Source organism: Odocoileus virginianus, chromosome 33 (genome assembly GCF_023699985.2).
Source record: "Odocoileus virginianus isolate 20LAN1187 ecotype Illinois chromosome 33, Ovbor_1.2, whole genome shotgun sequence".
NCBI lineage: Eukaryota > Metazoa > Chordata > Mammalia > Artiodactyla > Cervidae > Odocoileus > Odocoileus virginianus.
The window spans coordinates 28,125,540-28,150,551 of record NC_069706.1 but is presented as its reverse complement, the minus strand read 5'-3'; the positions used below and the strand labels follow the sequence as shown (position 1 = coordinate 28,150,551).

The 25,012-nt window shown below is 45.3% G+C and overlaps 1 protein-coding gene across 2 annotated transcripts in view; it reads left to right on the top strand.

Annotated features, from left to right (window-relative positions):
* GALNT17 (polypeptide N-acetylgalactosaminyltransferase 17) overlaps positions 1 to 25,012 on the top strand; it is a 415,093-nt gene that overhangs the window by 200,868 nt on the left and 189,213 nt on the right. For both annotated transcript variants that reach the window (XM_020869732.2, XM_020869739.2), the window contains 2 exons: positions 1,598 to 1,764; positions 23,484 to 23,658. In XM_020869732.2, the coding sequence (XP_020725391.2) occupies positions 1,598 to 1,764; positions 23,484 to 23,658 (342 nt within the window). The remainder of the gene's footprint in view (positions 1 to 1,597; positions 1,765 to 23,483; positions 23,659 to 25,012) is intronic.

Below are 25,012 nucleotides of genomic sequence, written 5' to 3'. Positions count from 1 at the left end.
CCAAGCTGTTGAGCATAAAAAACAGCTGTATTTCCTGCTCCCTCTTCAGCGCTGCTTCCCTCTCACTCCATGCCTTCATCTTGTCCTCTTTGTTTTGCTCTGGAACACATTGTCTCATACATTGTACAGTCTCACACATGGAGGAAGAAGATGCTTTTGAAATGCACTAGCTCTGTCTTCCATTCTGCTCTGTTTCCACTTGGTGTTTCAAAGTGGCTCAAACTACACATAAAACCCAATCCCCCAGTGCTCCAGGGAGAGAGCACTGATGCTTCCATCACTGAGCCATGCAGAGCCAGATCCCAGGGTACCAGTGTCATCTCTTACATCATCAGGTGCCTCCGGGGAGGCCCAAGCTCTACACCCCAGAGTCCAGCCTGGATGAAAACATTCTTCTCTTGAACCTCAGGGCTTCCCAGATGGTGCTAATTGTAAAGAAATTGTCTGCCAATGCGGGAGACATACGAGTTGCGGGTTCACTCCCTGGGTCAGGAAGATCCCCTGGAGTGGGCATGGCAACCCACTCCAGTATTCTTGCCTGCAGAATCCCATGGACAGAGGAGCCTGGCAGGCTACAGTCCAGAGGGTCGCAAAAGAGTTGGACACGAGTGAAGTGACTTAGCGCACACCTGAACTTCTGTCTTCAGAGACGGAGAAGTTGCTGGATGTTAGGTCCCATTTCCGGCCCCCAGGCAGATTCTAGGAATGCTTGCAAGAAGAGTTAGGGTGTGTCAAGCAGCACAGTCATAGTGGATAGAGGACCCTCGTCCTTGATTTTGATTAATTTCATGTGTGTTTCATGTCTCTTCCCAGTGTGTAAGCTCCGTGAGAGCAGAGGTCTCCTGTATAGAGCTGGGTACTTAGTAGGTCAGAGAGATGTCTTAGTTTGGGTTCTCCCACAAACTGACTCTGAAACAAAGACTTGAGAGCATCAGTTTATTTGGGGAGTGAAAAGAGCACCACTAAGGGGAAGTGGAACTCAGAAGGGAAGGCATCCCCCAAAGTGGGTGTTATATGTAAATTGTGGGTGATGGAGATTAATCCCACAGGGGGAAAAGCTCAAGGGGCCCGTGCAAAACCCACCCCTCAGAGTCAACCAGCTCAAGGGCTGAGGCAGCTGGGGATATTTATACATCATTTCCCAGCCACCTCTGGATGAGAACTGATGGTGGTGTGAGTGTGCGTCAATCAGTCATGTCCAACTCATTGCAACCCCATGGACTGTAGCCTGCCAGGCTCCTCTGTCCATAGGATTCTCCAGGCAAGAATACTCAGAATAGGTGTGTGTGTGTGTGTGCTGAAATGAGACCGGGTGGTACATGTGAGTATGGCCTCCAGGATACAGTCTATGTGTGCCCAAGCCTCATGCTTCCTTTGGGGTGGTAAATTTGGGAGAAGTGAAGCTGGTTTTCTTAACTGTCTCCTCCTTAGGTTTTTTTTCTCAGTTCTTAGCCAAGAGAGGCCCAGAGGGGACCAGCGATTCTCGGCCTGGGAGAACGTGTACCAGGATCCAGCTGACATCCTCACCGTGTGCAGCCGCAGTGCCTCTGCCTTCCTCCTTCCACTGACTCTGCTCTTCCCTGCTGTCTTCCTCCAGGTGTAAGGAGCTGAAGTACTCCAAGGAGCTGCCCCAGATATCCATCATATTTATCTTCGTGAACGAGGCCCTGTCGGTGATCCTGCGCTCAGTTCACAGCGCAGTCAACCACACGCCGACCCACCTGCTGAAGGAAATCATCCTCGTGGATGACAACAGTGACGAAGGTATGGGGGCCGCCAGCCTGCAGGCCAGTTTCTGAGAAGATGCAAGCACCCAGTGCATAATGTCAGCGGGGCGATGTGCCCTTTATTTCATTCCATCCTGAGTCCAAGTGTCTTTGTCTCCTGTTTCTGGGCCATAGCTGGGGAATGGGGGCTGTTTGGGGGGAAGTGATTCAAGCAAACGCTAGTTTATTACTCGAGTCCTCTAGGGCAGGGGTCTCCCAATCCCCCCCAGTCTGCACAGCAGGAGATGAGTGGCAGGCCAGCACGTGAGCAAAGCTACATCTGTATTTACAGCCACTCCGCATCGCGCACATTACTGCGTGAGTTCCACCTCCTGTCAGATCAGCGGCGGCATTAGATTCTCATAGTAGTGCCAACCCTACTGTGAATTGCACATGCGTGGGATATAGGTTGCATGCCCCTTATGAGAATCATCTGGAAACCATCCCCATCTCCTCCGTGGAAAAATTGTCTTCTACAAAGTCCATCCTTGCTGCCAAAATGGGCTCTTAAGAATAAGTAACTGGTTATGTGTCTAGACTAATTCCCCTCTTCATATTACCTAAAGTAGATGACATGGAAGAGCTGAATTCCTCTGCAGTCCCCCAACCCCATCTCCCTTGTCCTTTTCTGAGAAGCAGAAGAAAAAGGAAAGTTCTGTCCTGTGATGGGAACTGTTTATCATATGTCAGAATTTCCTTCTGTGCCACTGTGCCCAAAATGACTGTCAGTAGAAGTGCACCGTTTGGCAGATCTTTTGGCATTCAGTTTTGCTAGGAATGATGGCTCAATTAAAAAATATAAAACAAGCAAATATTGGATGGCAATAACAAAATGCCTTTGAAGTCCTTGGAGATGGAGATCTAGTGTCAAGGTGGTTTAGAGGGCTTGCTTTGGCTAACTGTGCCTTTGTTTTGCCTCTCGGCCTACAAAACTCACTGCAGGGAGAAACCCACACAAGCTGAGGACCTCGAAGAAAGGCAGCCAGTGTGCGTGCTTAAAGCCAGTGAGGTTTATCTTCTGAGAAACTAAAGGATTAGGGGCAAACTGAACTCCTTGCTTTTGGTGTGATCAGTAGAGGATTACCCTGTGCTCCTGGGTCAGGAGAGGGTGAGGTAAAGGCAGGATGGTGTCACGGACCCTGCTGGAAACCTGATTATCTTCAGGAGTGCTGAGGAGTCTATCACATTTCATCAGCCCAGGAATTGAAGTCCCCCTGCCCCTTCTGAACCTGCTGACTATTACCAGGGAAGGGTTTGAGTAGATCTGGACCCAGTAATGCACCCTCAGGGCATCGCCATCTTCCGGGCCTCCAGAGTTTGAGGACTAATGAGTCATTTGCTGGATTTTTCATATCCTTATTTTTCTCCCTTTTTCTCTGGCCATTTCATGATCTATTTTCTTCTAAAACTGACCTTGAGAGTCTTCTTTGAGAGAAGGCGGTTCTTTCAGTTCCCTGAAGCCTCATAAGTCGTGGCTCCAGTGGCTTTCTCTGCAGCCTCTCAGCTTGCACCTGCAGACCTCTGGCTTCAGACGTAATTCCAAACTCTCTGCAAGGAATCCTGGCTCATCCTTCCACTCCATTTGCTGGCTAAGTCCCACTTATTCCCCAGGTGTCCCCTATCTGTCACTTCATGGGAGATTCCTTTGTTGACATCCTGAGACACTTGCTCTGTGCCGCCTCAGCTCCCTGAACCCTCCTGTAGCAGACAGCACGTGAGGTCACTGTGTCCTGCACAGCTGGACTCCTTATGCTGGGCAAGATCTGGTCTCACAGGGCCTGGCTGGTAGCCAACCCTCTGTGAGTCTGACCCTGTTACTGAGCAAAAGTTCGTGTGCCCAACACACAGTGAGGTCAAACCAGCAGAAACACTGGTTTGGAGCAGACAGGGCTATGCAAGGAGACAGGTGGCTCATGCTTAAAAAGCCCAAACTCCTGGTAACATTTCAGCAAAGCACTTTTAAAGGCGGGGGAGGGAGGCACCAGGTTAGTTGTCACAAACTTCTTGGTGTTGGAATCCTTTGTTCTTGCAACTGTCCACTAGGCCAGGTCAGGATGTTCCAGTAAACCTCCAACAAGACTAATGTTATTCTCTGTTCTACAACTTTTATCTCTGGTTGAGTGGGAAAATGTTATACCCTTAAAGGTTAGAGCCTTGAAAATAGGCTGTCTTGTATGTTTCAGGCTATAGGCAACATTCTTTTACAAAAGGTGCAGAGCCAGCATGGCTAAGCATGACAGGCAACAGAGCACAAAGGTTAAAGTAAAAGGAACAGATCTAACATGGAGTCAGATTTGTTCTTCCATTTGCAACTCAGCTGGGCAGTCAGCAATGAAGCTGAATAGGGCTGGGAAAGGGGTGTTAGGGGCTAGCAGTGAAGTGACCAGAGGTGGTGCAGAGAAGAGATGGAAGACCCAGAGAAGAAAGCAGACAGTAGGTGCTAGACTGAATTGGGGTGAGGACACACTACCAGTGGGGCTCCTTCCCCAAGGGGAGATCTCAGCAGACTCAGCCTGCGAGGAAGATGTGGAAGGACAAGCTAGTGTCAACCAGAACATGAGCTCTGAAAGAACAGGGGTCTCCGATAGATGTCTTAATGTGGGTTCCCCCAGAACAGCCCCTGAAACTAAGATTTGAGTGCAGTAGTTTCTTTGGGACGTAAAGTGCATCATCTGAGGAGTAGGGAAGTAAGGCAAAGAAGGGAAGGCAAAGCCAGAGTAACGCCCACCCCTCAAGAGTCCATCTACTCAAGGGCAAGGGAGCTGGGGTATTGATACACTTTTAGCATCAGATGCTTTCACATCAGCGCCTTCTGGAACCCTGACTTGGAAGAAGTTCTGCATCATGAGGTCTGGGGTGGGTCTAAGAATTTACATTTTTCACAAGCTTCCTGGTGTGCTACTGATATAGGGACCACACTTTGAAACCCACTGGATTAAGTACCATTTCAGTGGTTCATACTTCAGGTCTAAATGAAGATCTTTAGTGGGTGAGAAAAAGTGGGGAAGAGGTGTTTGTTTCAGTCTGAGCCTAAAGTTGATTCTCATTCATCCTCCCCTGTCCCCTGAGATACCCAGGCAACCCAGAATGGACTACATTAATAGAGTTTCCCTCTTTTCTGTCCCAGGTCTAGCATCTATATTTTTCTCCAGGCTAAACGTGCCTTCTCTTTATCTGGAAGAGGAATTTAACTTTTTTTTTTCTTTGTGGCTAGTATTAACAGATTTTGTAAATGTTCTATACACACTTGAAAAAACCCCCCCACACACTGTAATCATGAAATTGAATTCCTGCCAGACATCAGTTTTGTGTATTTAGCTAGACTATGAGTTTATTTTCTTAAGTCTTTTTGATAATGGTGTTTTAAAATCTCCTCCTACAATATCTACTCCTTCCTGTGTTCTTAATAACGTTTGATTTCTGTATCTTGTTGTCAGTTTCTTCGGCAACTATAGATTTGTATCTGCATGGCTTCACTCTTAGCAGTGGTTGTTACCATTATGTAATGCTCCCTTTATCATAAAAACATGCTTTTTTTCCCTGTGCATGAATATAGTTTGTCTACCATTAATATTGTTATCCTTGCTTACCTTCTGTTTGAATTTGATTAAAACACTTTTTCAAGCCTTACCAATTTTTTTCTGTGATCTTAAAAGTAATGCATGCTCTTTGTAGGGACATTTGAATCTATCAAAAAGTGCATATAATTGGACAAAAACAAATACCAAAGAGACTAACTAGAAGCAACTGCTCATTTACCCATGTTCTCACCTCTTTTTTTTTTATGCATGTTTTACATTAGGTTCCTATAATGAAAACAAGTTAATCTTTTTCTTGTTTTCCTTCTGTGAACTGTGAAGCAGAAATATCCCTTTTTATTAAAAAAAAATTCTGCAACCATCATTTTAATGAGGGTAGAATGGTTCTTTCTCAGGCTGGTAAAGACCAGCTCAGGTGGGAACTGTAGCCCTTCACTTCCATGTTATCACATACATTCAAAGAAAAAAAAAAATAGGCTTTTAAAGGAATAAAAAAAAAAAAAGACTGGCTCAGGGAAAAGGGAGAATAGTCAGGTGACTCTGGATCTGTGTACACAGGTAAATCAGGGACTTTCCTAATTAGTTTTCTTTCTAAGTCATTTTCATTCACCTTGAATATTGACATTGGCCTACATTAAGCCCAAGGAAGGGGCAATTCTTTGTATCCTTGTGAGTTATACTGAAATCACTCATATGTGGCCACATCTGACCTTGCTAGCAGCTTCCTTCTTGGCATCTTTCTCATCTGGAGGCCCTGGCACTACTGTCTTCTGATTGTTCTCCGGTCTTCCTCTTTCTGCTTCAGTTGGGATCACTCATGGCTCTCCAGCTTTCCGGGTAGCTCAGCTGATAAAAAAAATCCTCCTGCAATGCAGCAGACCTGGATTTGATCCCTGGGCTGGGGAGATCACCTGGAGGAAGGCATGGCAACCCACTCCGGTATTCTTGCCTGGAGAATCCCCGTGGACTGAGGAACCTGGTGGGCTACAGTCCATGGGGTCACAAAGAGTCAGACACGACCGACCAACTGAACAGCAACAAAGGCTTACAAAAGCTTCTTCTGGGGAAGGCATCTCAGTCATCAGTGACCCCAGAGAAGCACAGGGCTTACCCTGGTGGGGCACCTGGTGGGGCTATTGTGTGAACCAGACAGTGGGTATAAGGCAGAAAGCTGGACAGATGGAATGGACTGACCTGTGTTTTCTGCTTCTGACCTCATCAAGGTGTAGTGCCTACCTTCAGGGGGAAGTAGAAGGATGAAATCAATGTCTTCAGCTGATCCAGACAGCAGGTGTGGAGTCCCAGCACACACTTAGCCTCTGGTCAGAACATCTAGTTATGGGGAAGAATGGGGACCAGACTCATTTGAATGATCTACCTGCAGCTTTAAGTGTGGTCAGGTTGCAGGGGAGATAGTAATAATAGCCCTCAACACATCTGCGTCCAGTCACACCACTCCCATAAGGACAGTTGGCCATGGTGCGTCTATCTCTCTTCCTCGTCCTTCTGGAGCTCTCATTTGCCCCCCACCTTTGTTGGATTCCATCTCTCTTTCTTGGTTTACGTTCTTATTTTGGTGAAACTCAGCGTCTCAGGCTTCCTGAGAAATATTATAAGGAAGATAGAATCTTTTGAGATCATCCATGTGTGAAAAAAGCTTTGTCCTAATCTTTCTTAAGACAGAAAGATGATATGTGAATGATGACCTGATTGAATTAGATATCACCTTTTGTTTTTTTCTGGAATGTTGATGGGCTTGCTCCATTATTTTCCATCTTTCAGTGTTTTTTAGAAGAAACAGAAGAGTCCTGATTCCTTCATCTTTTGCATGTTTCTTTCCTAAATCTTCATTTTGTTCATGGAGGTTGGAAATTCACAATGATGAGCCTTGTTGGGTTCATTTTTATCCTTTGGTCATTCAGTGGCATCAGTGTGGAATCTACTGTCAGTTTTTGGAAAATTTCTTGGAATATTTAATTGGTAATTCCTCCCCATTCTTCTCAATTCTCTCTTTAGGCATCTCCGATTATATTCCATTATTAAACCTCCTAGATGGAAACCCTTAATTTTCTTATCTTCTCTCCGCTATCTTTCCTTATCTTTTTGATCTGATATATTTGCTTTCCTCAATTTTATTTCCTTTCCCTTCTTTTCAGTTTTTTATTTTTTTATTTCTGCTATCGCAATTTTGCTTCCAAGTCCTCATTTTTATTCTCTGGAAGTTTCTTTTTATAGTGTATTGTTTTTATTTAATGGAAGCAATATGTTTTCTGATCCCTTGGAGGATATTAATAATGTCTTGTTTGGTTTTTCAGTTTTCTCCCTGTGTAGTCTGTTTCCACAATGTGCTTTCTTTTTTTCCTCTTTGTTATGTAGTTTCTGTCTCCCACTTTGGGGGCTTTCTTGCTTGTCCAGCTAGCCTGTTGTCTGCTCATGATTATCTCTTAAAAGGTGATTAGACAGCCAGGGGCTGGAGGAGAGAAAAATGGGGCGTTATTGTATCATGGATTCAGAGTTTCAGTTTGAGAAGATGAAAAAGTTCTGGAGATGGATGGTGGTGATGTGCTTGTACAACAATGTGATTATATTTACTCTCACTGAACTGTAAAGTAAAATTTCACACTATAGATACGTGTGAGCACACACACACACTGAGTGTTTAGACTTCCTAGGTTTGACAGCCGCAGCGTCAGTCTCACCTGTCAATCTGTGAATCCCCTTTCCAGGCTCCCTAGCTTTGTGCTTGATGCCTCATCTTGTATCTTCTCTGACCTTGAAGGTCATAGGTTTATTTAGTTATATTTGAGTCCCTTTCCTATAGTCTTCAGCAGCTTGTGTCAAATTCATGTTATATTCATCATCTTATCCCAGAAATTCTATATTCATTTTTAAGAACTTTCATAGAAACTGAATTTGTTCTCCAAATGCTTGTACTGTCCCATGAAAAGTATGTGAAAGTGTCAATTTCTTTGTATCCTCACCAGCACTAGGCCTTATTCATCTTTGTCATCTTTGCTGTTCTGGTGAGTGACAAATGCATATCATTTTTCATTTTTAAATCTGCACTTTTGGAATGTTAGTGGTGTTGAATACTTTTTCATATATTTGACTATATTTTCTTTCTTAATGGTTTTGCCTACTAATGACACTCATTTTTTTATTAGAATATTTATCTTATTGATTTATAAGAACTTTGTATATATTAAAAAAATTTTTTTGCCTTCATCTTATAGATACTTCTCTCAATTTGAGCTCTCACTTTAATTTGTTGACAATGCTTTTAGACAAGCATAAATTTTGCATTTTTATATAGTCAAATCCATCAGTCTTTTCCTTGAGTAATGTCCTAAGGAAGTTATTTATAATCCTTAGAAGGTACAAATATTTATGCATATTTTCTTATAGGTAAACATTCCTTTTCAAAGTAAATTCCAGCAAACTAAATATTTTTATATCAGGTCTGAGAAAGTTTTACTCTAGAGACTCTTGTCTGAAAGTATGGTTATCTAGAGGTATTTAATAATTCATCCTCACCATTTATTTGAAATATTTGTTTTCATGTGGTAAAATATTTTAGATTTGGAAACATGGAGGCTGAATCACATGAAGACTGATTGGTTATGAAGGAGGGTAAACAAGAGGGAGGGGTCAGAGAGAAGTCCCAGGGTCCTGGTTGCAGTGACAGGACAGGTTGGTGCCCTCCATTAAGATAAGGAATATGGTGGCACAGTGGTAAAGAATTTGCCTGCCAATGCAGGAGACACAAGAGACACAGGTTTGATCCCTGGGTCAGGAAGATCCCCTGGAGAACAAAATGGCAACCCACCCCAGTATTCTTGCCTGGAAAATTCCATGGACAGGGGAGCCTGGTGGGCTATAGTCCATGGCATCACAGAGTCAGACACGACTGAGCAACTGAACCACCACCAGGTTTGTGAGAGGGACTGAGTTCATCTTTTGGATATGTCAAGTCCAGATTCCCCTGGAACTTTGCTGTGCCTTCCAAACTGTAGGGTAACATTAGCCATTAAGTTGAAGTAATATTAGAAACTTCTTCATTTCCACTATTATAATCTTTAATGCATAAAATTATTTGCATAATACATGCCTTATCAGTAGTTTTTTTACTATTTTTTAAAAAACTTTCTTCCTCTTTTCCTTAAGTAGTATGTGGAGGTCTTGCCCAAGGCACCTACCTTTTCTGAGCTTGAGTAAATTGTGGGTGATAGTGGCCTTTATGCAGAGTTTAAATTATGGGCTTTCTTGGTGGTACTTGTAAAGCACATTGTATTGAGTTGGCCAAAAATTGATTCAGGTTTCTCCATAACATAGTATGGAAAATCCCAAGTGAACTTTTGGCCAATCCTGTAAAAGTTCTGGCAGTATAATAAAACGTGTAACTATTGAGTGTGCTTGTGGCGTTACTTGATTTGCCAACTCTAGCTTATTCCTCAACATCTACTTTTGCATCACCTCCACTGGGAAGCCTTCCTGGATGTCCTAGATGTAGCTGGGTTGGGGACCCTCTCTCCTCTGCTCCTGGACATCAGTGTATCATTTGGCTCAGCACTTAGCTCTCTGTATTATCCCAGTGCACTTGCCCATCTCTCAACTGTAAGATCCTTGAGGGCAAGAACCATAGCCCTTCTACACTTGTGTCCCCTATGTCTTATATACTGCCAAGTTACAGGGCTGGCTGGATATGTTCCTTTAAAAGGTATGTGTGCAAAGCATCTTTTGTACTTCCCCTGGCATCATCCTGGGAGTTTTTGGGTTTAGCGTTGTTCTATTGGATTGACCAAAAAGTTCATTCAGGTTTTTCCATATAAAAAACCCAAACTAACTTTTTGGCCAACCCAATACATATCTTGGCTTCAATGCCCTTGTTGTTTTCGTTTAGATCTCAAAAACCACCTGTCTCCAGTCATTAAGATTTGCGTCTCTTGGTGCCCTGGGTGGCCGTAGACCTCGTCACTCACAGTTCCCCGTGAGTGAGCACCCCGATCAAGCCCTTCTCTTGGTTGTGTGTTCACTGGTTGAAAGCACGATGTATCGAGTTAGAAAACTCTTTTCAATGGAAGGCTCAACCCTCTGGGCTTTCAAAAGGGATTTTAGAGAAAGCATACTGGCATTGTTTGCTTTTCTTCTTGGTTTATCATTGCAGAGATAGGAGAGGTCTTGTGTTTCAGGAAGATAACATTTTTCCTGTGTTGAGGCTCTGAGTGAAGTAGCCAGGGGACACCTTGTTATCACACTGCTCCATACTGGGCCAGGCTTCCTTATTGGAACAGCACCTGCCTCTTCCCGACCTGTAAAGAGCCTTCCTAATCGGAAATAATACTTGTTTTTTTTCCCCAACCAGATCACTGCAATGTGACAGCATTTGCTCTGTGGGTCTGTAATCACAATTAGGTTGTACATTTGCATTTCTCCCTGTGGTATTTTCAGGCCATGGGGAGGAGGGGAGAAGTGAGTGTGTCTTTACACTAGAGATAATGTGAGAACCTCAGCTAAACCTTCCTATGTTAACTGCTTAAAAAAATAACACCGTAAAACCTCGTTATTTTCAAATAATTTTAGATTCACAAAAAGTTGCAAAAATGTACAAGGAGTCTTATGTGCCCTTTTCTGAGTTTCCCCCACTGGTAACCTCTTGAAAACTACTACAGGGACTTCCCTGGTGGTCCAGTGGTTAAGAATCCTCCTTGCAATGCAGCGGATGAGAGTTTGATCCCCGATCAGGGAACTAACATCCCATATGCCACATTGCAGCTAGAGAGTCTGCACTGCAATGAAGGATCCCCAGTTTGTTTAGTCCTTCATCAGTGGGAGGAGATTTGGGTGCTGTGAACATTGGTGTACAGATGTTGATACAAAAATAAATTTTCATTTCTCTGGGATAAATGCTTAAGGGTCTCATTGCTTGAATTATGGTAAACACACGCTCACTCAAACTTTCTGGCCATTTGTTCTGTCTATGTGACAACTTGTCTTTAAAAATCAGATTAATTGTGTGTCTTCCAGCCAGACTTCCAGTGGAGGAAAAGTTTTCTGTTTTAACCTTGGCGACCTTGACTGTGATACCAAGGGGAATGGGTTGCATTCCTTTAGAACCAAGAGTAATTAAAAAACTATGTTGAGGGACTTCCCCAGTGGTCCACTGGTTAAGACTCTGCACTTATAGTGCAGGGGGCGCAGGTTCGATCTCTGGTTGGGGGAATAATATCCTACATGCTGTGTGGCCAAAAAAAAAAAAAAAATTAAATTAAAAAACAAACAAGCAAAACAAAATGTATGTTGAAAGTTTTGCCTTGGGATCAGAGTTGGGTTTCCATCAGATAAGACCCACTGGGCTTCTCAGGTGGCACTAGGGAAAGAATCCACCTGCCATTGCATAAGATGCAAGAGACTCGGGTTCGATCCCTGGATTGAGAAGATCCCCTGGAGGAGGAAATGGCAACCCCCGCCAGTATTCTTGCCTGGAAAACTCCATGGACAAGGGAGCCTGGTGGGCTATGGTCCATGGGTTGCAAAGAGTCGGACACGACTAAATGACTAAACACACACACACAAGACCCAACAATACAAGGTCCTGGAGGGGCTTATACACCCCAGAGATGAGAATGAGGCTGGGCCCGGGGAAAGTGAGGCCCGGACACTCAGACATAATAGTGTTCTTCTTGCCAGGCTCTGCTGTCTCTGAGCTCCTCCTTCCCCTGTTGGCTTGGGAAGACTGGCCACCTCCAGTTTCCCAGGCCATCTGGAGGGAAGCATGGCTGCAAAGATGGCCCAGCGTTGACATTGTAATTACAGCTTCGGTCATTGTAGGGGGACAGGACCGCCTCTCCAGGGGAATCTGAGGGAAGGGAACTGGTGCTCTCTAGTTTGGGTCAGATGGCCTTCACTGGACCTGCCAACTGTGGCCAGGAGGACAGGGTAATGCAGAGAACTACCACGCTCCAGTAACCCTGGGGGAAATCGCAAGAAATAGAGGGAGCAGCGTGGACAAGCACACCATGGACCTTGCATGTTGTAACCACATCCATGGATTCACGCTTGGGGTTCCCACAAGCTGGGGAAATCAGTGAGGCCTCTGAGAAGGATGTGGCACTTGAGTTGGACCATGAGAGACAGTTAGAACTTGGACATATGGATAGGAGGGAACAGCAGTGAAGGGAAATAGATGAACCTGGATCTCAGGGCACAAATGCTTGGAATGTCGGAGATGTTACAGACCAGGGTTCTTGACTTCCTTGTGCTTAGTCACTCAGTCCTGTCCGACTCTTTGTGACCCCATTGACTGTAGCCCACCAGGCTCCTTTGTCCATGGGGATTCTCCAGGCAAGAATACTGGAGTGGGTTGCCATGCCCTCCTCCAGGGGATCTTCCCAAGCCAGAGATTGAACCCTGGTCTCCCACATAGCAGCCAGATTCTTTACTGTCTGAGCCGCCAGGGAATAGAAGTTGATCAGAGGCCAGACAAGAAACTCAGGCGGGGCTTTACTGGGGCCCCTGCTGCAGCAGAGGGGAGCAAGAACAAACAACAGTTTCCCTTGCTTGCTGGCTCCCTGAGGTGGGGGTCCAGCTTACTCCTTACGTGGGACGAGGGCAGGAGTGGGTGCAGGGGTGGCCAAGCTAGTTTGCCCACCCCTTAGGTGGTGTTGTGCGCAGGGGGTCTGTGCAGTCCCTTGCTTTTGCTCCAGGTTCTTCCAAAGTGGCAGTTGGATATTTTGGTCTCCTTGTAGCTTTTGTCCAGAATTTGCCCCAACCGCACTTTCACAGTCATTTTTAGTCTCATGCAGTCTTTGTATTCTGTTGCTCAGGAGAGGTGGGTTCAGACGCAGGCATTGTAGCCCTGCAGCAGACGGTCCCAGCTCCCAGCCTGTCCCAGAGAGGAAGGTGGGCAGTGGGATTCAACATGTAAGAATTGATGGAGTTTCAGAGAGAGGGAGAGTCCCGGTCAGAGATGGGGGGCTTGCTGAGCCACAGGATTGAAGAGGGGCAGCATGATCACGTCCTGTGACAATGCTGAGCAGCCTCAGAGCAGGAGGGTTAAAAAAAAAAAAAAAAGCTCCTTGAACAGCCTGGCTGGGGATGGGGATCAGGGGAGCTGACTGGTGAGACAGAAGGAGAGGTAGGACAAGGAAGCCCAGGGGTCGGTGGAAATACAGTCAGAAAGGCCAGACATGGCCATTTTCACCTTTGTTCCCCAAGGAGCAGTGTTGGAGCTTTAATCTTATTTTTTTTTTTGGAAAAGTGAAGTGGATCCTGAGTTGGCCCTGATGAGAGAGTCTTTAGATCTCTTTAGCTCTGAGCTCTGGGCAGTTTGCTGGGCAGAGGCTCTTTGGCCTCAGGCTGTGCCCCAGAGTCCGGGAGGGTCTGGCACCTGCACCAGGATGGAACAAAGCCTTCCTTCTCTCTGACCCTCGGGCACGATCTGCCTTCTGAATCCTGATGGCCCGGTCCTGCCTGGCCGCTAGTTTCCTTGTTTTACACACAAAGGAGGCTATCTGGCTTCTAGGGGGCCTGCAAGTGAATGAGCCCTGAAGGAAGTCAAGGAACCCCAGGGTGGGGGCCCTAAACACAGAGGGGCGCTGACATGGCATTCACCCTCCTGGACACAGCTTCACGGTGCTAACTGAGCCCACACAGGGTCCAGACCACACCCTCTGACACTGGGAGATGTTCACTGAAACCCATGTGAAAAAATAAGTTTATGGCCCTAGGGGCTATCATACAGAGTCAGAAAGAGCAAAGCAAATATATATTAGCACATACATGTGGATTCTAGAGAAATGGTACAGCTGAACTTATTTGCAAAGCAGAAATAGAGACACAGACGCAGAGAACAAATGTGTGGACCCCAAGGGGGGGAGAGGGGGTGGGATGGACTGGGAGATTGAGATCGACATGTTTGTACTCCTGTGTATAAAATAGGTAACTAGTGAGAACCTGCTGTCTGGCACAGGGAATTCTTCCCAATGCTCTGTGGTGACCTAAAGGGAAAGGGAATCCAAACAGAGGGGATGTATGTATAGGTATAGCTGATTCACTTTGCTGTGCAGTTAAAACTGATGCAACTTTGTAAAGCACCTGTACTCCGATAAAAAGAAAAAAATAAAGAATTTGCAGGAGTCGGGGTCCTACTCAGCCATCCTGGTCCTGGAACTAGGACTCTGGAGGAGTCCCTGGCAAGGGTCACGTCTCTCTGTGCTCTCCTTCTTCCTTCTGGTTCAAGACTCCCTCCCCACCCTCGAAGCCCTGCTGTCCCCTCGCCAGAGTCACCCCCTTGTTTCCCAAGACATGTCTATTCTCTGTTCACCCGTACACAGAGACACATCCAATGAAAAGTGAGTAACAAGTTGAACGCGCATTGAGTGTCTTCTGTGTGCTGGGCCCTGAGCTAAGTGCTTTGCAGACATCCTCTTATTTAACACCCTAAACAACCCTCTCAGGTAGGGATCATTGTTGTTCAGTCGCTAGGTTGCATCTGACTCTTTGCAACCCCATGGGCTGCAGCACACCAGGCTTGCCTTTCTTTTCACCATCTGCCAGAGTTTGCTCAAACTCATGTCCATTGAGTCGGTGATGCCATCCAACCATCTCATCCTCTGTCATCCCCTTCTCCTCCTGCCTTCAGTCTTTCCCAGCATCAGGTTCTTTTCCAGTGAGTCAGCTCTTCCCATCAGGTGGCCAAAGTATTGAAGCTTCAGCCTCAGCATCAGTCCTTCCAATGAATATTCAGGACTGATTTCCTTTAGAATGGACTGGTTTGTTCTCCTTGCAGTCCAAGGGACTCTCAAGAGTCTTCTCCAGCACCATAGTTCAAAAGCATCAGTTCTTTGGTGCTCAGCCTTTTTTTATTGTCCCGCTCTCACATCTGTATGTGACTACTGGAAAAACCGGAGCTCTGACTGAACGGACCTTTGTAGGCAAAGTAATGTCTCTGCTTTTTAATACACTGTCTAGGTTTGTCATAGCTTTTCTTCCAAGAAGCAAGAGTCTTTTAATGTCATGGCTACAGTCACCGTCCACAATGATTTTGGAGCCCAGGTTCCATCCCTGGGTTCCAGAAGGCCCCCTGGAGAAGGCAGTGGCAACCCACTCTAGTATTCTTGCCTGGAGAATTCCATGGGCAGAGGAGCCTGGTGAGCTACAGACCATCAGGTCACGAAAAGTTGGACACAACTAAGCGACATTCACTTCACTTCCAAGGACCCGTACTCCCTTTGACCTTGGAGAATTCAGGGCTCTGAATACAGAGGTCCCCAAAATACCAGAAAAGGGGAGACTGACCAGATAACTTACTCTTATTCCATTCCTGGCTGACAACTACATTTAAGGAAAACTCCAAGAAGGGACCAAATGCTGGGCTCTGACCCTGTTCTCTCCAGGGCTTCCTGTGTGCCATTTTGCTCCCCATGAGCACCGCCTCCCCCTCCAGATGGTGAGTTCGGTTATTTCAGAGAAGAGATTTGCCAGCTTCAGAGAGTTCAGAATCAATATCACAGTAAATAAGAAACATAATGAAAGAAAAACACACTCCAGGCTGTAGACAAATTTTATCGCTTAAATTCACATGTTATTATTAGAATCAGCTGCAAGTACCAGATTTTCAACTGCCTTTTGATGGGGTGAGATAGGGGAATGCTCTTAATTTGGGGGAGCAATCTGGAGCCACCCCCAAAGAGGCATTACGATATTTTCCTGTGGGGTTGGGCTCCTTGTATTTATTTATTTTTTAAGGTGAAATTTAAATGGAAGAAGCAGTAGAGAGGAATTTCTTAACAAAGGAATAAAAGCAGAGATGGCTTTCCTTTTCAAAGTCTCTCTCCTGAATGCACTGCTCCATGTGATATATTTAGTTTAACACTTTGGTATTTTGCACCTCACATCTTTTTTCTTGCTTCTTTTCGTCTTTTGCTTTCTTTTCTCCTTGCTTTGATCTCACTGTGGTGTCGCCTTTAAAATGCTTTCATACACGCCGAATGCATCCCTTTTTAATCTCCCCCATTCTTCCCGAAGTTTCTAGCTCTCGCCTCACCTCTTTTTTCACTCCCGTAGTCAGACAATGCATTATTTAAGTTCGCAAAACTGAGAGATGCCCAGAGAATAAAACATGCAATGTAGCCGCTGTCTGTGTTATTTTGTCTTGTGTTTTCACATGCTTGCTCTCGCTCTCTCCATGGATGTTATTTTTTAACTTTTTATTTTATATTGGAGTATAGCCAATTAGCAATGTTGTGATAGTTTCAAGTGGACAGCAAAGGACTCAGCTATACATATGCAAGTATCCATTCTCCCCCAAACTCCCCTCCCATCCAGGCTGCCACATAACACTGAGCGAAGTTCCTTGTGCTCTACAATAGGTCCACTGTTGTTAAATACAGCAGTGTGTACCTGTCCATCCCAAACTCCCTATCTATCCCTCCTCTCCATCCTTCCCCCTGGCAGCCGTAAGTTTGCTCTCTAAGTCTGTGAGTCTGTTTCTAATTTGTAAATAAGTTCATTTGTATCATTTCTTTATAGATTCCAGATATAAGGGATGTCATACAATATTTCTCCTTCTCTGACTTATTTCACTCGGTATGACAACGTCGTGGATGTTCTTGTGTGCATGCTAAGTCACTTCAGTTGTGTCCAACTCTTTGTGACGCTATGGACTGTAGCCCACCAGGCTCCTCTGTCCATGGGATTCTCCAGGCAGGAATGTTGGAGTGGGTTGCCGTGGCCCTCCTCCAGGGTAACTTCCCGACCCAGGGATCGAAACTTTGTCTCTTACATCTCCTGCATTGGCAGGCAGGTTCTTTATGACTAGTGCCACCTGGAAAGTCCATGGATGTTCTTAACGGCTAGGATTTTGGAGACAGGTTCGCGCAATGGAGGGTGGTGCAGGGGCAGAGGAGGGGAGCAGGGCCTTGGGGTACCTCTTAGGTTATCACTGTCCCTTCAGAGTTTGGTGAGAGGAGGAGTTTTGATGGCATCATGGATGATTCACACATTAAAAAAAAAAAACTCATAAAAAAGCACTGCAGAAACATAGGGCATCATGCCTGATGGCTGTGCTGAACCTGTATTAAGGACGGCGGTTTTCCCCTCTGCTAACTCAAGACCCCCAAGCACGCTGAGCTGGAAGTTTCCATCAGGGATGAGGAGAAAGGCTAGTGTCAGAGTCAAGGCGACTTTAGGGGTGTGAACACAGATCCAAAGGTTGGATCCTCCCCTCATAGAAACCAGAACCCCCTTCAGTGAATCTGGAGAGGTTTTGTAAATAAGCTTCCAGTCAACCAAATAGCCAAAATGGGGATCAAAAAAGCTAACAGGCAGCAGAATGAGGAATCAGACCTTCAGTAAGGCCAAGGGATTTAAAGTCACACCTTAAAAAAAAAATCACTTCCCCTCACCTTCAAAATCGACCAGGACTTACAGACACAAAAAGGCCACATCTTGTTGTGACTCCAGTTTTTGAAATATCCAGAATAGACACATTCATAGAGACGGAAAGCAGATTCGTGGTGCCAGGGGCTGGAAGATGGGCCAGACATGGAGAGTGACTGCTTAATGGATATGGGGCTTCCTTTGGGGGTGATGAGAATTTCTGAAACTAGATAGGGGTGATGCTTGAGCCACACTGCAAATGCACGTGATGCCGTTGTACACGTTAAAATGGTCAGAAGGTTAATTTTATGTTATGTGTATCTTAACATGATAAAACCAATGAAAGAAAAAAAAAATCAAGCAGTGCCTTTGAGAAGTTCAGGGTTTGTGGGAGAATCATCTGGGCTTCTGGTCAGCCCCACCAAGCCCAGTAAATTAGATCCGTTTAGGGCAATCTAGGAAGTTGCATCACCTGCCCGGTGATTCCTAGGTAGAGAGGAATCTCACACTCTGCAGAACAATGGCTTTGAGGCAGATGGTTTTGTTTTTTGGGTTTGTTTTTTTTTTTTAATTGGAACATGCCATATGTGCTATTTTCTCGTCCCAGCTGTCACAACCCATGCATTCGCAGCGAGCAGTATGCCCACACCTCAGCAGCTGTTGGCGGGGAGGAGTGTTGGTTCTAAGTGGCTGTGGTGGTGATGGTGCTGCTGACGGCAGCAGACGCAGTGTTGGTGGAATTGTAGCACTCGTCGTCGCAACGGATTGTGGGAGTGATGCAGAAGCCAGGAACACCCGGGTCCTTGTTGAAGGGCTGGATGGGGAGGTTGCTCCATGTGAGGGCTGGGTGGAAGGAGGCCATCAGGATCCCAGTTTGGGCAAGACAAACCCCTCACTGGCTAGACTCAAGTCATCTCCAAGGGGCTCCATCTCAGACAAGGTGGAACAAGAAGGCCCGGGCAAAAGCAGAGACTGGCAGTGACCAACACTGGGATTATGGAATGTCTGCTCATTTCAGATAAGACCTATTTCCTGAGCAGGGGTTAACTCATCACAGATGGGGTTGGATAAGAGACTGGCTCTAAGTCAGAGCTACTCCAAGAGTGTTCACCAAAACAGCAGTGGCAGCCTTGTGGAGCTTGTTAGAAATGTGAATTCTTGGGCCACACCCCAGACCTACTGGCAATCCTCATGCATATACATATATACATACATACATACATACATATATGCCATATGCATGTATATATACACATATAGCTGATTCATTTTGTTGTACAGCAGAAATTAACACAACATTGTAAATCAGTGTGCTAAGTCACTTCAGTCATGTCCAACTCTTTGTGATGCTATGGACTGAAGCCCTCCAGGCTCCTCTGTCCATGGGTTTCTCCAGACAAGAATACTGGAGTGAGTTGCCATACCCTCCTCCAGGGGATCTTCCCAACCCGGGAATTGAACCAGCATCTCTTATGTATGTCTCCTGCATTGGCAGGTGGGTTCTTTACCACTAGCACCACCTGGGAAGCCCAACTATATACTCCAATAATTTTTTTTAAATTAGTGCATAAGAAAAAGAAGAAACAACATCTAAACTTGGGCTGATTATCTTGAGTCTCCGTACCTTGAGGAGAATTACACATTCAGTAAGTCTCATTGTCAAGACTTGATACTAGGAGGGTTGAGAAGTACAGATAGAACCCAATCCCAGACAGTGTGGCCACTTCCAAGCTCACATCCATGTAGTGCCCAGGTTCAGGCACATGTTTTGGGAGCACATGGAGATGAGTCTTCTAGGTCAACACTTTTCTCTGAACAGGGTTTAGAGTCAAGGCACTAGACTGATGTTTTATTCTCCAATACCACTGAAATTGCAGGATCTAGATGAAATTCTGTGATAATGATTTTTGCTTTGGTTCTCACTGTTTGTAACTTTCTTGTTGCAATATGTACTCATTAAGTCTGGATGATGGCTGTTCCTTTTATTGTGAAGAAGCAGATAGATCTCCTTTCTGGTCCCTTCCCATCAAGGGCAGTAGTTGCCTCTCCCCTCTTGACCTCAAATGTTATTGATCCAAACCTTAAGAAACACGAGCATTCCCAAATGGGTCTAGACCGATTTAGGATTGGATTTGGTAACACTTGTAGGTAAACATTTATTTTTGCAAAGTTGCTGTTTTAGTTGCTGAGTCATATCCAACTCTTTTGTGAGCCTGTGGACTGTAGCCTGCCAGACCCCTCTGTCCAGGGAATTTCCCAAGCAAGCGTATTGGAACAGGTTTTCATTTCCTCCTCCAGGGGATCTTCGAGACCCAGGTGGATTATGTACCATTGAGCCATCAGGGAAGTCCTTAGAAGTGAGTTTTTATTGTCTTCGCTGAGTCTGCCAGTGAGAAAAATCTTATGTAAAATGTTTTTCTTGCTGTCATTATAATGTCCAGGGGTGGTTCCATCTGTTAAGGATGATAAAGGATCTTAGGTGATGGGTGTGACATTTCTTACTGCTGTCAGCTTGAGGATTTGTTTCCTTCCATGGTGAGCCTAGGGGCCTTGTTTGTATTCGGTTAGCTTGTGGACTTTCTCACTTTAAACTGAAAAGTGAAAGTGTTAGCCTATTAGTCGTGTCCAACTCTTTAGGATTCCAGGTGCCTCTGTCCATAGCATTCTCCAAGCAAGAATACTAGAGTGGGTTCAGTTCAGTTCGGTCGGTCAGTCGTGTCCGACTCTGTGACCCCATGAATCACAGCACTCTAGGCCTCCCTGTCCATCACCAACTCCCGGAGTCCACTCAAACCCATGTCCATTGAGTCAGTGATGCCATCCAGCAATCTCATCCTCTGTTGTCCCCTTCTCCTCCTGCCCTCAATCTTTCCCAGCATCAGGGTCTTTTCCAATGAGTCAGCTCTTCGAGTCAGGTGGCCAAAGTATTGGAGTTTCAGCTTCAGCATCAGTCCTTCCAATGAACACCCAGGACTGATCTCCTTTAGGATGGACTGGTTGGATCTCCTTGCAGTGCAAGGGACTCTCAAGATCTTCTCCAACACCCACAGTTCAATAGCGTCAATTCTTTGCTGCTCAGCTTTCTTTATAGTCCCAACTCTCACATCCATACGTGACTACTGGAAAAGCCATAGCCTTGACTAGACGGACCTTTGTTGGCAAAGTAATGTCTCTGCTTTTATTTTTTTTTTATTTTTTTATTTTTGTCTCTGCTTTTTAATATGCTGTCTAGGTTGGTCATAACTTTCCTTCCAAGGAGTAAGCATCTTTTAATTTCATGGCTGCAATCACCATCTGCAGTGATTTTAGAGCCCAGAAAAATAAAATCAGCCCCTGTTTCTACTGTTTCCCGATCTATTTGCCATGAAGTGATGGGATTGGATGCCATGATCTTAGTTTTCTGAATGTTGAGCTTTAAGCCAACTTTTTCACTCTCCTCTTTTACTGTCATCAAGAGGCTTTTTAGTTCTTTACTTTCTGCCATAAGGGTGGTGTCATCTGCGTATCTGAGGTTATTGATATTTCTCCCGGCAACCTTGATTCCAGCTTGTGCTTCCTCCAGCCCAGCGTTTTTCATGATGTACTCTGCATGTAAGTTAAATAAGTAGGGTGACAATATACAGCCTTGATGTACTCCTTTTCCTATTTGGAACCAGTCTGTTGGTCCATGTCTAGTTCTAACTGTTGCTTCCTGACCTGCATACAGATTTCTCAAGAGGCAGGTGAGGTGGTCTGGTATTCCCATCTCTTTCAGAATTTTCCACAGTTTATTGTGATCCACACAGTCAAAGGCTTTGGCATAGTCAATAAAGTAGAAATAGATGTTTTTCTGGAACTCTCTTGCTTTTCTGACGATCCAGCAGATGTTGGCAATTTGATCTCTGGTTCCTCTGACTTTTCTAAAACCAGCTTGAACATCTGGAAGGTCACGGTTCATGTATTGCTGAAGCCTGGCTTGGGGAATTTTAAGCATTACTTTACTAGCGTGTGAGATGAGTGAGTGGGTAGCCATCCGCTTCTCGGGGGGAATCTTCCCAACCCAGGGATCAAACCCACATCACCTGCATTGCAGGCAGATCCTTTACCATCTGAGCCAAGGAAGTGACTTCTAAATCTCAACACCCTGGTGCCCTCAAGCTGTCACTTCTCTGTTCAACCAGTACCAGCTTTTCTAGAAATCAGTCCCGAGCTGTCCTGCTCACTCACTTCTCCCTAAACTCACCCTGTCCCCAAAGGACCCAGCTATATCCAGAAGGGAATTCATTTTTTTTCCTCACTGGTCCTGTTAGGAGTCTACTATCTGTCTAGATCAAATGGCCTGTTCTTAGCTCTCATCTTCTCTAACGCATTTGACTTTCCTAACATTGGATGTTGACAACTCTTCGAGAATAGGGATTGTGTCATTGTCAGCCATGGAGGCGCTCTGTAAATATTTGTGACATGAATGTACAGCTTCTCCTTTCAGAAACTCTACCCTTGATTTGGGCTTCCCAGGTGGACTAGTGGTAAAGAACCTGCCTGCCAATGCGGGAGATGTAAGAGATGCTGGTTTGACCCCTGAGTCGGGAAGATCCCCTGGAGGAAGGCATGGAAACCCACTCTAGCATTCTTGCCAGGAAATCCCATGGAGAGAGGAATCTAGTGGGCTACAGTCCACTTTCACTTTCATATTGTGAAGTAATTGCTGCGGTAAGCTTAGTTAACATCCTCGTCTCACACTGCTATTAAAAATTAGAAACAAAAATTGTGAGTGTTTTTTTTTTTCCTTGTGATGAGATGATGATTCTCAGGTACACAAGAGTATCCCTTTATGACTGTGGAGTTAGACACATTTGGCCTGCGATTCGTCTCTTCTGCTCCTAGGTTGTGCCCTTGGAACAGGTGAGCCTCCCTAAGACTGTTCTTTTTAAGAATTGATTATTTATATTCATGTATTTATTTAGCTTTGGCTGTGCTGGGTCTCCGTTGCTATGCAAGGGCTTTCTCTAGTTGCAGGCTACAGGAGCTACTCTAGTTGCTGTGCAAGGGCCTCTCATTACAGGCTTCTCTTGTGGAGCAAGGGCTTCAGAGCGCAGGCTCAGGAGTTGTGCATGAGCTTATCTGCCCTGCAGCTTGGGAGGTCTTCCCCGACCAGGGATCAAACCCGTGTCCCCTGCATCGCACGGTGGATTCTTAACCACTGGGCCACCAGGGCAGCCCACTTCCTAAGACTGTTCTTAATTTGCAAAGTGGGATTCATCTAGTAAATTAATGGGATTAATCTAGCAACCACCTAGGTTGCTGTAAGGATTAAATTAGATCATATAAGTAATGCACTTTGTACCACCTGCTGGTGGCAGAAGGGAGCATGTTCAATCCTGTTGGCGTTTCTTTTGCCATCACGGTAGCGTTTCTACTGCTGGGCAAAGATTTTACATCCTCTGACCAAAGCACAAACCCTGTTAATGTTGCGTTCAGGGTGTAACTACGGGTCTGGACCTCCCAGAACACATCCTGTGAGGACTAGTGTATGTGCAGATGGAAAAAACCATATAAAGTGGATCAATAGGACCCAGGAGACAGTGCGAGCACAGAAATGCTGGCCAAGGAAGGAGGGAGGAGCAGAAAGAAAAGAAATCTCAAAGGACATCAGTCAGAGATGCCTTCTGACTCACACAGATCCAGTTGTCCTTTTTACTAAAATGACTAACATGCAGACTTTTCCGCAGCCTCTGAACTCTCTGAAGATCCGTTGGCCTCACGATGGGTTGGATGCACGTTTGACATGTTTATGGAGCTTCCTGTGTTTTTTCATTTGCAGAGGAGCTGAAGGCGCCCTTGGAGGAGTATGTCCACAAACGCTACCCTGGGCTGGTGAAGGTGGTGAGAAACCAGAAAAGAGAGGGACTGATCCGAGCTCGTATTGAGGGCTGGAAGGTGGCCACCGGCCAGGTCACCGGCTTCTTTGATGCCCACGTGGAGTTCACCGCTGGCTGGTAGGTCACAGCTAAAACCTGGAAGCACTTGGGACCTGCAGCATGGTCAGGACGTTTGGAGTCTGGGAGCTGGGGGCACTTTGCCTGTTTCTTCCTGGGCCCCGGGAAGAATGGAGAAGGGTGGGTGAAAAGAAAGTGAGACCATAGTTTGGGATAAAACTGGAAAGCAGGGAGAAATATATCTGCTGTTTACTGTCTGTCATCATCATCATATCATTACCATCATGAAAATCCCTGTGAAAATGATATTAGTTAGACAGAACTCAAGATGACCCTTGCTAAGGAGACAAGGCAATCATATTTCTGTTGTTCTCTTTTGCTGATTTGTTTGTTTCCATTTCTGGGGAGGATGGTTAACTATTATGGGGCCAGGGGGGCGGGGGGAGGAAAGATTCATTTATAATTCTGCCTACTCAGGCAAAGCTTCCTAGAATTTATGGGATCGTCTTTAACATCATTTAGAGGAAGAGAAGGGTTTCTCTCTGCCAATATGCCCCGCCCGATTTCCTGGTAAAAAGAATAATATGAGAGAAATTGGGGGGCACACAGGGAGGAGAAGATTTTGTATGTAAGAGTGAAGCATCCAAAATGCCCAAATCAGCCAATGAGCATGTTAAAATTAGGTTCGAGCTTTACAGTCATATGATTGTTTCTAACTAACCAACGGTAAATCAAGTCAGAGGTTAAACCCCTATGCCAGGTTGCAGAGGGTTAGTAAGAAGCAGAGTCTTTAACTTCATTAATGTTTAGCTATGCTCAGTGATACTGTCTTGAGGGACTTCCCTGGTGATCCAGTGGTTGATACTCTACGCTTCCACTACAAGGGACCCAGGTTTGATGCTTGTTTGGGAAACTAAGATCCCTTGTGCTGCCCAGTACAGCCAAAAAAAAAAAGGAATGATACCATCTCGAATATGAGCCGTCTCACAGTACCCTATTTGAAAAACCCGTATCCCATCACTAATTAAATACTGAAATGTCCATTCTTCATTTGAAGCCAACTTTAGAATCCTTTTAATGGCTGGATAAAAGGATGGTTTTGCACAGGAGCACACAATGGTATGGAACCTGGGGTCACCGTTAACATTGGCCCTTTCCTGTGCACACAGGCATCTGTTAGCATCTCAGAGCCCAGTTTTTTTCCTTGTTTATTCCTGCTACTATCAGACCCTCATACACACAGTTGTTGGTCTGCAGCCCTGACCTCTCCTGAGCCTCATCGTTATCTTGTAATCATTCTCAAAGTGTGGTCCCCAGACCAGCATCATCTGGGAACTTGTTAAAAATATATATCCTTGGGTTCCACCCAGACTATGACATCAGAAGCTCTAGGGGTGGGACCCAGCAATCTGCT